At 43.0% G+C, this 12,563-nt stretch overlaps 1 protein-coding gene across 1 annotated transcript in view; it reads left to right on the top strand.

The window, feature by feature from the left end:
- The window catches only part of trip4 (thyroid hormone receptor interactor 4), a 64,978-nt gene that overhangs the window by 20,748 nt on the left and 31,667 nt on the right, over positions 1 to 12,563 (top strand). Inside the window, exon 11 of the mRNA XM_084153976.1 lies at positions 10,147 to 10,249. Coding sequence (XP_084010102.1) covers positions 10,147 to 10,249 — 103 coding nt within the window. The remainder of the gene's footprint in view (positions 1 to 10,146; positions 10,250 to 12,563) is intronic.

Raw genomic sequence — 12,563 nt, 5'->3', positions numbered from 1 at the left:
AAACATTGGAGGTTATATTTTGGGTTCTGATGGTGTGACAGTTGAACTAAGCTCATGAGGCATTTATAAGTTATATTCTTAAAAGATTATGGGTATATACACTACCGTTCAAAAGTTTTAGAACACCTACTCATTCAAGGGTTTTTCTTTATTTTTACTATTTTCTACATTGTAGAATAATATGGAATATGGAATCATGTAGTAACCCAAAAAGTGTTAAACAAATCAAAATATATTTTATATTTGAGATTCTTCAAATAGCCACCCTTTGCCTTGATGTGGTCCTCTGTAGCTCAATTGGTAGAGCATGGCCCCTGTAACGCCAGGGTAGTAGGTTCGATCCCCGGGACCACCCATACATACAAATGTATGCACACGACTGTAAAAGCGTCTGCTAAATGGCATATTAAATTAAATATTAATGACAGCTTTGCACACTCTTGGCATTCTCTCAACCAGCTTCATGAGGTAGTCACCTGGAATGCATTTCAATTAACAGGTGTGCCTTTTTAAAAGTTAATTTGTGGAATTTCTTTCCTTCTTAATGCGTTTGAGCCAATCAGTTGTGTTGTGACAAGGTAGGGGGGGTATACAGAAGATAGCCCTATGTGGTAAAAGACAAAGTCCATATTATGGCAAGAACTGCTCAAATAAGCAAAGAGAAACGACAGTCCATCATTACTTTAAGACATGAAGGTCAGTCAATACGGAACATTTGTCTTGGGCTCCCGAGTGGCACAGCGGTCTAAGGCACTGCATCTCAGTGCTTGAGGCGTCACTACAGACCCCCTGGTTAGATTCCAGGCTGTATCACAACCGGCCGTGATTGGGAGTCCCATAGGGCGGCGCACAATTGGCCCAGCGTCGTCCGGATTTGGCCGGTGTAGGCTGTCATTGTAAATAAGAATTTGTTCTTAACTGACTTGCCTAGTTAAATAAAGGTAAAAATAAAAATGAAGAAAAAAACCGGAACATTTCAAGAATTTTGAACGTTTCTTGAAGTGTAGTCGCAAAAACCATCAAGCACTATGATGAAACTGTGAATCAGGCCTTAATGGTTGATTTGCTGCAAAGAAACCACTACTAAAGGACACAAATAAGAAGAAGAGACTTGCCAGGGCCAAGAAACATGAGCAATGGACGTTAGACCGGTGGAAATGTGTCCATTGGTCTGGAGTCCAAATTTGAGATTTTTGGTTCCAGCCGCCGTGTCTTTGTGAGATGCCGTAAAGCATGGAGGAGGTGGTGTTATGGTGTGAGGGTGCTTTGCTGCTGACACTCTCTGTGATTTATTTAGAATTCAAGGCACACTTAACCAGCATGGCTACCACAGCATTCTGCAGCGATACGCCATCCCATCTGGTTTGGGCTTAGTGGGACTACCATTTGTTTTTCAACAGGACAATGACCCAACACACCTCCAGGCTGTGTAAGGGCTATTTTACCAAGAAGGAGAGTGATGGAGTGCTGCATCAGATGACCTGGCCTCCACAATCCCCCGACCTCAACCCAATTGAGATGGTTTGGGATGAGTCGGACCGCAGAGTGAAGGAAAAGCAGCCAACAAGTGCTCAGCATATGTGGAAACTCCTTCAAGACTGTTGGAAAAGCATTCCAGGTGAAGCTGGTTGAGAGAATGCCAAGAGTGGGCAAAGCTGTCATCAAGGCAAAGGGTGGCTATTTGAAGAATCTCAAATATAAAATATATTTTGATTTGTTTAACACTTTTTTTGGTTACATGATTCCATATATGTTATTTCATAGTTTTGATGTCTTCACTATTATTCTACAATGTAGAAAATAGTAAAAATAAAGAAAAACCCTTGAATGAGTAGGTGTTCTAAAACTTTTGACCGGTAGTGTAGCATTAATGTTTAAGTCAAAAAATGTATGTAGCAATGATTCTACATTTTTACATATACATTTTAGTCATTTAGCAGACGCTCTTATCCAGAGCGACTTACAGTTAGTGCATTCATCTTAATATAGCAAGGTGAGACAACCACATATCACAGTTGTAGTAAGTACATTTGTCCTCAATAAAGTCATCATCAGCAAAGTCAGAGCTAGTAGGAAAAGTAAGTGCAATGTTTTTGGGCGGGAAGACTGAGATGTCTTATTTAAGATACTGAAGAAGTCTTGTCTGTCGGCCTTTAAAGAACATAATTGGTTAAAGACAACTGTGATGAATAAAAAAGTATACCAGTTTCATTTAAGGACCAAAGGATTGACAGCCGTCCCATATAGATTGCAAAATAGTTGGGAAGAGATTTTTGACGTACCGATCCCATGGCATACTGTTTATGATACGCGAAACGACGCCGGATTCAAAACGTTGAATTTCTCTATTTAAATTAAATCTTGCTACCAATAGAATGTTATTTATATGGGGGATACAATCTTCCCAGCTCTGCAGATTTTGCTGCGAAGAGACAGAATCATTAGATCATTTGTTTTGGTACTGTCCATTTGTAGCTTGTTTTTGGACACAGGTCCAGGAATGGCTAAAGGATTGCAATATTTACCTGGAGCTAAACCTGCATATAACATTACTGGGTGATCTGAAAAGTCATAGTCAATCGATCAATAATATAATAATACTTTTAGCAAAAATGTTTATTTTCAATTTACAATCTGTAGAAACAATGAGAATAGAAAGGTTCAGAACTTTTTTTAAACATCACAGTACAGTTGAAAAATATACGGCAAATAGAAATCCAATATGGATGGTGTTAAGAGATAGATGGGTGGTGTTGAATGAAGTTGAAGGATGGGACTAATAACAACTAACAACAACTAATAACAACAAGATAACTAATAATGTAAGCATACTGTGTCCATAATAAGTATATAGGTTATAGGTTGAGCTTTTGTGAAAGATATGGCATATAGAAGCAAACCGGATGGACATCATGAAAATGATCAGAGAGGTTGAGGGTAGGGGAAGTTCAGGAGTAAAAACAAAACAAAATATAATGTTTGTAAAATTGACTGTGTTCATAAAATGTATATAGTATGTATAAGCTGGAAGTAGAGGCCTAAGCATTGTTGTTCACTAGTTTACTCCAATTAGGGAAGGGGTGGAGGGGTTGGAAAGTAAAAAAGTGAAATATATTTTTTTAAAGGATGTATATGTGTGTGTGTGTGTGTGTGTGTATATTTGTGAGAGAAAAAAAACATATGGGGGATTGGAAGTGATGCAGACAATTACATTGATGGAAGTTACAATCTATCTGCATTATTAAAGGATGTAGGGTTTGAGCATAGCCTGAAGGTCAGGGAGGGGCAGTTCCCCTTGCTGCGCCGTAGGAAAGCACCAGGGTCTTGTAGTGGATGCGAGCTTCAACTTGAAGCCAATGGAGTTGACGGAGGAGCAAGGTGACGTGAGAGAACTTGGGAAGGTTGAACACCAGATTGGCTTCAGCATTCTGGATAAGTTGCAGGGGTTTGATGGCACAAGCAGGGAGCCCAGCTAACAGAGAGTTGCAGTAGTCCAGACGGGATATGACGAGTGCCTGGATTAGGACCTGGGCGAGGAAAGGTCGTACTCTATGGATGTTGTAGAGCATGATCCAGCTTTTGATGTTTGCAGTGTTACACTGTGGAGTTGTCAACTGTGATGGAGAGCTTTTGGTGCAGGCAGGCCTTCCCCCAGAGGAAGAGCAGCTCCTTCTTGTCGAGGATACTAACTTAAATAACCATTTTCTTATTGGCGGTTTGCTGATGATTTGGGTGTGTGGCATTTTTTTGTTTTATTTAACCATGTAAGTTGACTGGGAACACGTTCTAATTTACAGCAACAACCTGGGGAATAGTTACAGGTAGATAAATGGGCCAATTGGAAGCTGGGGATGATTAGGTGGCCAGATTGGGATTCATTCCCCAACTCTTACAATAAGTGCCGTGGGATCTTTAGTGACCACAAAGAGTCAGGACACCTGTTTAACGTCCCATCTGAAAGACAGCACCCTACACAGGGCAATGTCCCCAATCACTGCCCTGGGGCATCGGGATATTTCATTTTAGACCAGAGGAAAGAGTGCCTCCTACTGGCCCTCCAACACCACTTCCAGCAGCATCTGGTCTCCCATCCAGGGACCAACGCTGCTTAGCTTCAGAGGCAAGCCAGCAGTGGGATGCAGGGTGGTATGCTGCTGGCTACATGCTAAAGGGGAATAGGCCAAGTATAGTTAGCTGCAAGCCAGAGCACTTCCTACAGTGATGATGTGCCTATCTGTACCTCAAGCATCGATGACAGTCAACTTAGAATACTTTTTTATGAATCATAAGCTCTATAAAACAAAATGGCTGAGGTCACATGTTGATTCATCCAACACGCATCAGTATACAGCTATTGGGCTTGTAACCTAAATTCATGCATTTCATGACAGTGTTTCAGTTCAGCAGTTGAAAAGGACAATGTTAGCTTTCGTTATCAGTTGTGTCATAGTTACAACTCGGAACCCAGAACCAAGTCTTGCGTGCGCTAGCTAGCTACTCCATTTATGTTAGCACTAACAGTCAGTCTGCCAGGAGAGACTATTTGATAAGTCCTTATATAATTATCCACATAAAACAGCCTTTGTTCTTCAGATGAACTTAAATCAACGCCAGAGATCCCAGTATGGCTGTATTGGAAAGAAAACTCCTCATGTTTAGCCTGAGTATGTAGCTGTGTTTTAGCAGTCGAGCAGACTGATGACATAATGGAATAATTCAGCAACCCTACTTGCCGGCTCGGAGCTCCTAATAAGCAGACATGTCTTTCCTCGGCTTGAGGATATTAATAATGTAAAAAAGACGAGAGTCAGTGTTGGACACTCTCTTAGATAATTAATGTGCACTCTCCAACTTGACACCGGATGATTCTGTGGGTGAAGGAGAGTCTCTAATACAGCAGTTTCATATTGATTTGGATTACTTTCTCTTATAAAGGTCTTGTGGTAATGAAGATTTTCAGCCATTAAACATGTGTTCTTTTGCTATTGAAGGATGTGGTAATGAAGATTTTCAGCCATTAAACATGTGTTCTTATGCTATTGAAGGATGTGGTAATGAAGATTTTCAGCCATTAAACATGTGTTCTTATGCTATTGAAGGATGTGGTAATGAAGATTTTCAGCCATTAAACATGTATTCTTATGCTATTGAAGGATGTGGTAATTAAGATTTTCAGCCATTAAACATGTGTTCTTATGCTATTGAAGGAGTGTTGTCGGCTTCTTGGCCATTTGAGAGTTGTTTGGGTGCAAATGGTTTTAAAGCTAGAATCCTTAAGGTGGTCAGTCACTTTGTTCTTCAGGGTGTCCTGCCCTCTCCAAATACTTATTTTTACTAGTTTCTCCACCACTCCTCCACTTGTTCATCATTTGTTCAATACATTAAATGTAACCCATTTTAAAAGATTTCCTAGGAGCAGTCCAGATAAACAGCTACAAAGCTACGGTCAGCTGAATGAGAATGAATGGCTGGAAAAAGAATTACTATATTGAAGCTCAGTGATCTGGAAAGCCACCCTCCACCACCATCATTTCTTTGAGCTTGAAGTGGGTTTGCAGTGAAGACACAGGTCGCTGGGGCCTGATGCCTGGAGAGGTTAACACACCCTCACCTCTAGACATGGCCCATCAACGGGACTCAGAACAGTCCATCTGTTTCTTTATTCTCAGTGTGAAACCAGCCTTGACAAAGCCTCTACTTAGTATTTCGTTTTTTCCCCCCACTCTCTCTCTTTCTCTCTCTCTTTCTCTCTTTCTCTCTCTCTTTCTCTTCTGATTTCTCTTACTGCCACTTCTCTCTGTCTCTATCCATCTCTCTGCCTCTCCCTCTCTTCTCACCCTCCCTCTTTTTCCCACCCTTTTGTAAAAGCCTCCTCCACAGCTCCCTGCTCCTGTGGCTTAGTAGCTCCCTGCCAATGAAGGCTTTTTTATTGGGCCTTGATTGAGTGCAGCCAAACGGGGCCCGACCAGGCAGGGCCAAAGCCACAGCCACACAGGCCCATTACCATCACCGCTGAGCCTGCCCTCAGAGAGAGAGAGAGGAGATTGCTTGTCTCTGCTTCCCCTAATTGCCGACAGCAGCTGAAAAGGACTAGGGAGAGGGAGAGGGGGGAAGCAGAGCAAACAGTGTTGGCTTGTTCACCAGTCATAGACAAGCAGCATGGACCCATATAGCTTATAGGGCTCTTGCTGTTCTGTTAGAAGCCCAGGGATTTGTTTTTCTGTAGTTTTGGGCCGTGCAGGTTGGAGTTCACCCTACTTGTTGATCTGAAGTCACTTTATCAATTTACCCACTTGTGATTTAAGGTTTGTGTTTGATGAGGGTGAACTGATCCTAGATCTGGCCTCGGTGCACTTTCTCTGCCCCTTGAATGATCTTGTCTCCAATGGACTCTGTGAATCTCATATTATTACAGGCGCTTATTGTTGCAGCCCGCTGGCAATATCCCAGCGAACTGAAAAGAATGGGCTGTTTATGAACTTGTCTGAGGCGGGTGGCGAGGCTGCAAGACATTTTTTCCTTCCTTTTTTCCCACTCTCTGTGTTTATAGGGGGTTGTGTTTTCATTCAAGAGCGTTTCTTTTCTGAAATGTCTGTACTGTAGTGAAGGTGGCTAACCACCCACCCCTTGAGAAACCATTATTAAAGAATTACAGTATGTTGAGCTGCGGAATCCTTAGCAGACTGAAGACTCTCAAAGAAGAGCTATTTCACTGTGTCCTCTCCTTGAACAAACTTTTTGCACACGCAAAAACACTTTTAATGAGGGTGTCGTTGCAAAATCTAAAGGAAGGTCCCTGTAAAATTGCTGAGAGCGTTGCCATTGTCAGTGAAACCATAGCAACATTGGCAGCAGTCAAACCTGTCGGCGCCCACTTGCTAACGATTTGGAAATTCATATTGGACACATCTTCCCACTGTTTGTGACTGCAAGAGAATTAGCACTAAACTAGCAATTGAACATTTGAAACAGTTTGTTGAGTTCCAATCTGCCCATATATTTTCATAAAGACATTTGCATGATATGGGAATGAAGATTTTCGAGAACCTGGACTCAAACCTGAAAATGTTTTTTTAAATATACTTTCTTCATTGAGGTTCAATTTGATTTAAAACATTAGGGCAAACTGTGCAAATGTGGCTTTTAATAAAAAAATGAACGCTTTTAATGACGTCAAACCTTCAGTATGTACGAGGCCTATGTTATCGGAGTGGTTTTGGAATATGGAACAATTAAGGCTTTTATGTAGTCAGAGTTTCATCCCTTTGTTAGCATGTATATATGATGCATTTGGAGTGTTTGAGTGACTCGGGGCACTGCTATGGCTTGATGTTTCATGCCCTTTTGATTAGCATGGTATGGAAACAATTAGACTGGGGGAGGGGAGGCAAAGCAGGCTCGATTAAACAGCTTTAAATGCTAATTTGCTGGTTGAGGATGAAAGAGCGCGCGACCGGCTGCATTTTGACATGAGCTCACTCAGGCGCTGGAATCAGCTACGCTCAATTCATCTGGATTTAGACGGACCACCACAACCACCATTTTGTTTTCCTTTCAAAACCTGGAAAAATACTACTACTGCCATCTCAAAGCCGAATGTGCTTACACACTCCCAAGTTAGCCTTAAGTGAGAATATTTAAGCACGCATCACAGCAGGCGAAAACACATGTAAAGGACTGGCTGCACCAGTGTTGAAAATACACCTCCCCCATAGCCAATTGAAACAACGAGGCCTCTCTTCCTCAAAACTGCCATAGTGGGATGCTTGCATTAGGATATGGGCTATTTCCCTTGACTGAGATGATAAAAGTAGAGAGGATAGCTATGCTATGGTGTTACGGTCGAATGTGTTCGCTAACCCCCGTAAACACTCTGAACGTTGCCAAATTGGTGAGAGAAATTGGTGAGAGATTTACGGCACTACTTTCCCACTTTAGCAGAGAAGCACTCAAAGGGTAAACCTCACACTTCACCGCCGGAGTGTCGTTCAGAGTCGGACTGCAAAACACCATCGCTACTAGTGTGTTTCTAGAGGGTTCTAGCTACAACAAGCCGCCACTGTGGAATCCCTGTTGAGCTTTAGAGGGTGTTCAATTACGTTTCATCATCACATGCAGTCATTAGTCAGTTCAGCGGTGACTGTGATGTGCAATAAGCAGCCCCATCACCTCTCCTATTTAGTCAGGAACCACACAAACGGTGACAACCACCCACCCGCCTGGTCTGTCTGTCTTGTCAATTCTCCTAAAAGCCCTGGATTTGTCCCAACCTTCAGTGCTCCTCTTAAGAGAGACGGAGGGAGTGTAGAGGAAAGAAGAAGCGAGCCGTCGTGAAAAGCCGCCGCTTCCTGACTCGCAGAGATGCAATCACGACACTATCTGATAGACGTGCTGGAGGAAATTGGATGAGCTGAGGGCAGCTACACCCGGACAGATTGGGAAGATGACTCCTTTGTCGTGAAAGTGTCAGTCAATTCCCCCTACTGTCACCTGAACAACCAATCAAAGGGAGGGAGAGAGGTTTCTTCTTTCCATGGCGCCATGCTTTGCAGTGGGAGTGTTAATTAACAAAAAAAAAAGCTGTTTTATTGTCATATACACCAGACAGGTGCAGTGAAATGTGTTGTTTTACAGGGGCATCCGTAGTATTACGGCGAACCTGGAACAAATTAGGTTTAAATGCCTTGCTCAAGGGCACATCGGTAGACTTTTAACCTGTCGGCTCGGGTTTTCGAACCAGCAACCTTTCGGTTACTGGATCAACGCTCTTACTGTTAGGCTACCTGCCACCCTATCTACGTATGTACAGTACTGTACTGCCTGGAGCTAGGGCCTGAAAGGGATGTCATATTGCGTAAATATTCAAGCTGTCACGGTAGAGAGATGATTGCAGCTGTAATAGCAAGCTACAACATGATAATACCGATTTGGTAACACTTTATTTTAAGGGTCCATAATAAACCATTTGTAAGGCATTTCCAAACAGTTTGCTCACCATTTATAAATCATTACTCCCACACGTGTAAATGTTAGTAAGCTAGTTATTAAGACATGTGTATATATATATCCTTAAACATCCTGTGTTGTGTGCTTGTTGTTTTACCAGGTACTGCTGGAATGTCTACCAATGGCATGCTCAGCTTTTTGTGATACATTACACTGGTCACTCAAAACATTTATAAAGTATTTTTAAAGTATAAATAGCACTCAATTTAGATTAGGGACTGGAAAAATAATGTACTAATGATTAGTAAATGGTTTCATAATGTGGGAGTAATGATTTAAGAAATGGTGAACACACTTTATAAATGCCTTCTAAATGGTTTATTATGGACCCTTATAATAAAGTGTTACCAATGATTTAATTTCCCCCATATCCACCCCCTCCCTCTTTTCTCAGAAGATGTCTTTATGAAATCATGATACATAGAACAGATAAAGATTGATGTATAATGATTAAGATGTCTTGTTGCGTAACCTCTTTGCCAATATGTTTGGTGTCTCAGTGTTAGTTTCATAGAATGTCATGACAAGTTATGAGGTGTTACGTCACCCTTTTGACAGGGATGTAGAGATTCCATTTAAACATATTTCAATTCAAGTGTTATTACTGTTTCAAAAACTGCCATAACCCTTTATGCCAGGCTATATATTGCTTTCACGTTTATGATATTACTCTGAATATAACAGGTATCTGTAGGTTCTATGTCATTCCTAACAAGGATATATTGCTGTCACAGCAAGAAAGGTTCCCAGTCTAAAGTGTCACCACTCCTGTCTGTCCTTAGGAAAAGCAGTGCTCTGACTGTTTCTGTCGTGTGTTTCCTGTCCCCCAGTTTCCTCAGACCTGTGAGGAGTCTGCTCTGACTGTTTCTGTCGTGTGTTTCCTGTCCCCCAGTTTCCTCAGACCTGCGAGGAGTCTGCTCTGACTGTTTCTGTCTTGTGTTTCCTGTCCCCCAGTTTCCTCAGACCTGCGAGGAGTCTGCTCTGACTGTTTCTGTCTTGTGTTTCCTGTCCCCCAGTTTCCTCAGACCTGCGAGGAGTCTGCTCTGACTGTTTCTGTCTTGTGTTTCCTGTCCCCCAGTTTCCTCAGACCTGCGAGGAGTCTGCTCTGACTGTTTCTGTCATGTGTTTCCTGTCCCCCAGTTTCCTCAGACCTGCGAGGAGTCTGGCTCGCCGTTCGTCTTCGTCTGCACCAACCCCCAGGAGCTGGTGGTGAAATTCCCCATGAAAGGGAAGCACAAGATCTGTAAGTCCTGCGTCTTTCATGTCGCAGAGTAGATCCTAAGGAATTTGGTTGAGCTTTCTGTGGGGGAGGAAAATTCTCACACAAGCTCTGCATGTACACACACACATTCACACACACATTCATATACACACAAACATACGTAGGCCTTGTGAAAAATGAACATGATTTGCACAAGCTCAACAGAAATGTATGAACACACACATGCTCACAAAGTCTCTGGAAGAGCAATCTGTAAAGACAAGATTTTGCTGTCAGGTTGCCCAGGGGATGTGGGAGGCTGTAGCTAGCTTCAGTGTTGTCAGTGTATGGTGTGATTTATAATAGGTCAGAGCACATTTCCCCCGCTGTAGCTGGGACTGTAAAATGATGTACCTGCGAGCTCTTTTGTTAATATTTCACAAACTCCTGAGACATGAAGGGTTGTATATGTCCCGCTCTCCCATCTCCGGTCCTTCAAGATGGATCGCAGGTCTTTGGGAGATTCAAGGTAAAGGACTAGCACTGCCCTTTATCAGAAGGCCATGGTTGGAGTTGTATTGCAAAGGGGTGAAATGGAGCAAAAGCCTCGAGGGTTAAGGTGCTTATGCTCATCCATTCTAAACAGGTACATTTGAAGAACATTTTGGATGCACTATCCCTTTAATACATTGAATAATACGTTATTACCTTTATATTGCATGTAACCTATACGATATCCTTCTAGTCCCCTGACAGTTCATTTCTAGCACACTATTGGACCAGTCATCTCGTCCCCTTTTTGGCGGGGGAGGGGGGGGGGGGGTCACTCTGTCACTCTCTCTCTCTCTGTCACTCTCTCTCCCTCTGTCACTCTCTCTCCCTCTGTCACTCTCTCTCCTTCTCTCGCCCCCTCTCTGTCTCTCTCTCGTCCCCTCTCTGACTCTCTCTCTCTCTCTCTCTCTCTCTCTCTCTCTCTCTCTCTCTCTCTCTCTCTCTCTCTCTCTCTCTCTCTCTCTCTCTCTCTCTCTCTCTCCTCTTCCGCCTGGGTTCCCTCCCTAGCACACAGGGTCAAGGGGCTGCGGCCGCCACTCGTTCAGGGAGGCCCAGTGGGAGTGTTGTTCACCCCTCCACTGTGTGAGACAGAAAGGGTCCTGTTCTCTTGTCCAGCTAGCTGCCTCAGACCTGACAGGGCAGCAGAGCAGTGGAAGGCTTAGCCAGTGTTGACACTTCACTTAAAGGTCTGCTTACTTAAAGGTCTGCTAGAAACTATATACAAACAGTTTACAAATGACAACTATTTACTATTAAACTATTTACTATTAATCTGTTCACTATTAAACTATTTACTAATGAAAACTGTTTACTATTAAACTATTCACTATTAGTTTACTACTATGACTACTATTTTATGACTAAACTATTTAGCTTTATAATGACTTATAAGCAGACCTTCAAATAAAGTGTTACCAAGCCCCCCCCCTGCACAGTAGTGACATTTAGAAGAGGAGAATGATGGGAATTCTTCATTGTAATGTGGATGGATGTTCAATGTAAAATACACTGGACAGAGCCCATTGGGGTGTGGATGGATGTTCAATGTAAAATACACTGGACAGAGCCCATTGGGGTGTGGATGGATGTTCAATGTAAAATACACTGGACAGAGCCCATTGGGGTGTGGATGGATGTTCAATGTAAAATACACTGGACAGAGCCCATTGGGGTGTGGATGGATGTTCAATGTAAAAACACTGGACAGAGCCCATTGGGGGGTGTGTGACTGTGTCCGTGTGCATGTGTGCGTGTGTATAGATCAGTGTGTATGTGTGTTTGCGTGTGTCTGTGTGTGCGTTTACGAACTAGGGACTTTCCTCTGATTGTACCCATTCATCCACACACTGCAATGACCCCAGCCAACCACTTCTCTCAGCGCTGAAGGGAGTTGAAGGTCACTGTGGCTGTTCAGAGCTATCAAACAACCTGACAAGTGTCTCCCCCTCCCTCCCTCGCTCGCTCTCTCTCTCTCTCTCTCTCTCTCTCTCCTTTATTTCCTTCTCTCTCTCTCTCTCCTTTCTTTCCTTCTCACTATCTCCTTCCTTCTCTCTCTCTCTTTCTGTCATTCTTTCTCTCGCTTTCTTTCTCCTATCTCTCTCCCCTCTTTCTCTCTCTCTCTCTCTCTCTCTCTCTCCCTCCCTCCCCTCCCTCTCTCTCTCCTCCCCTCTCTCTCTCATTCTCTTTCTTCCTCTCTCTCTCTCCTCCCCTCTCTCATTCAATTTTTTCCTCTCTCTCTCCCTCCCCTCCTTCTCTCTCATAAGATTCTGCAGAGTGCTGATCCAGACCCTTCATCTGCTGGCTG

The sequence above is a fragment of the Coregonus lavaretus genome, assembly GCF_964263955.1.
Source record: "Coregonus lavaretus genome assembly, chromosome: 37".
NCBI classification, from domain to species: domain Eukaryota; kingdom Metazoa; phylum Chordata; class Actinopteri; order Salmoniformes; family Salmonidae; genus Coregonus; species Coregonus lavaretus.
This window is presented reverse-complemented; position numbering and strand designations above follow the sequence as displayed.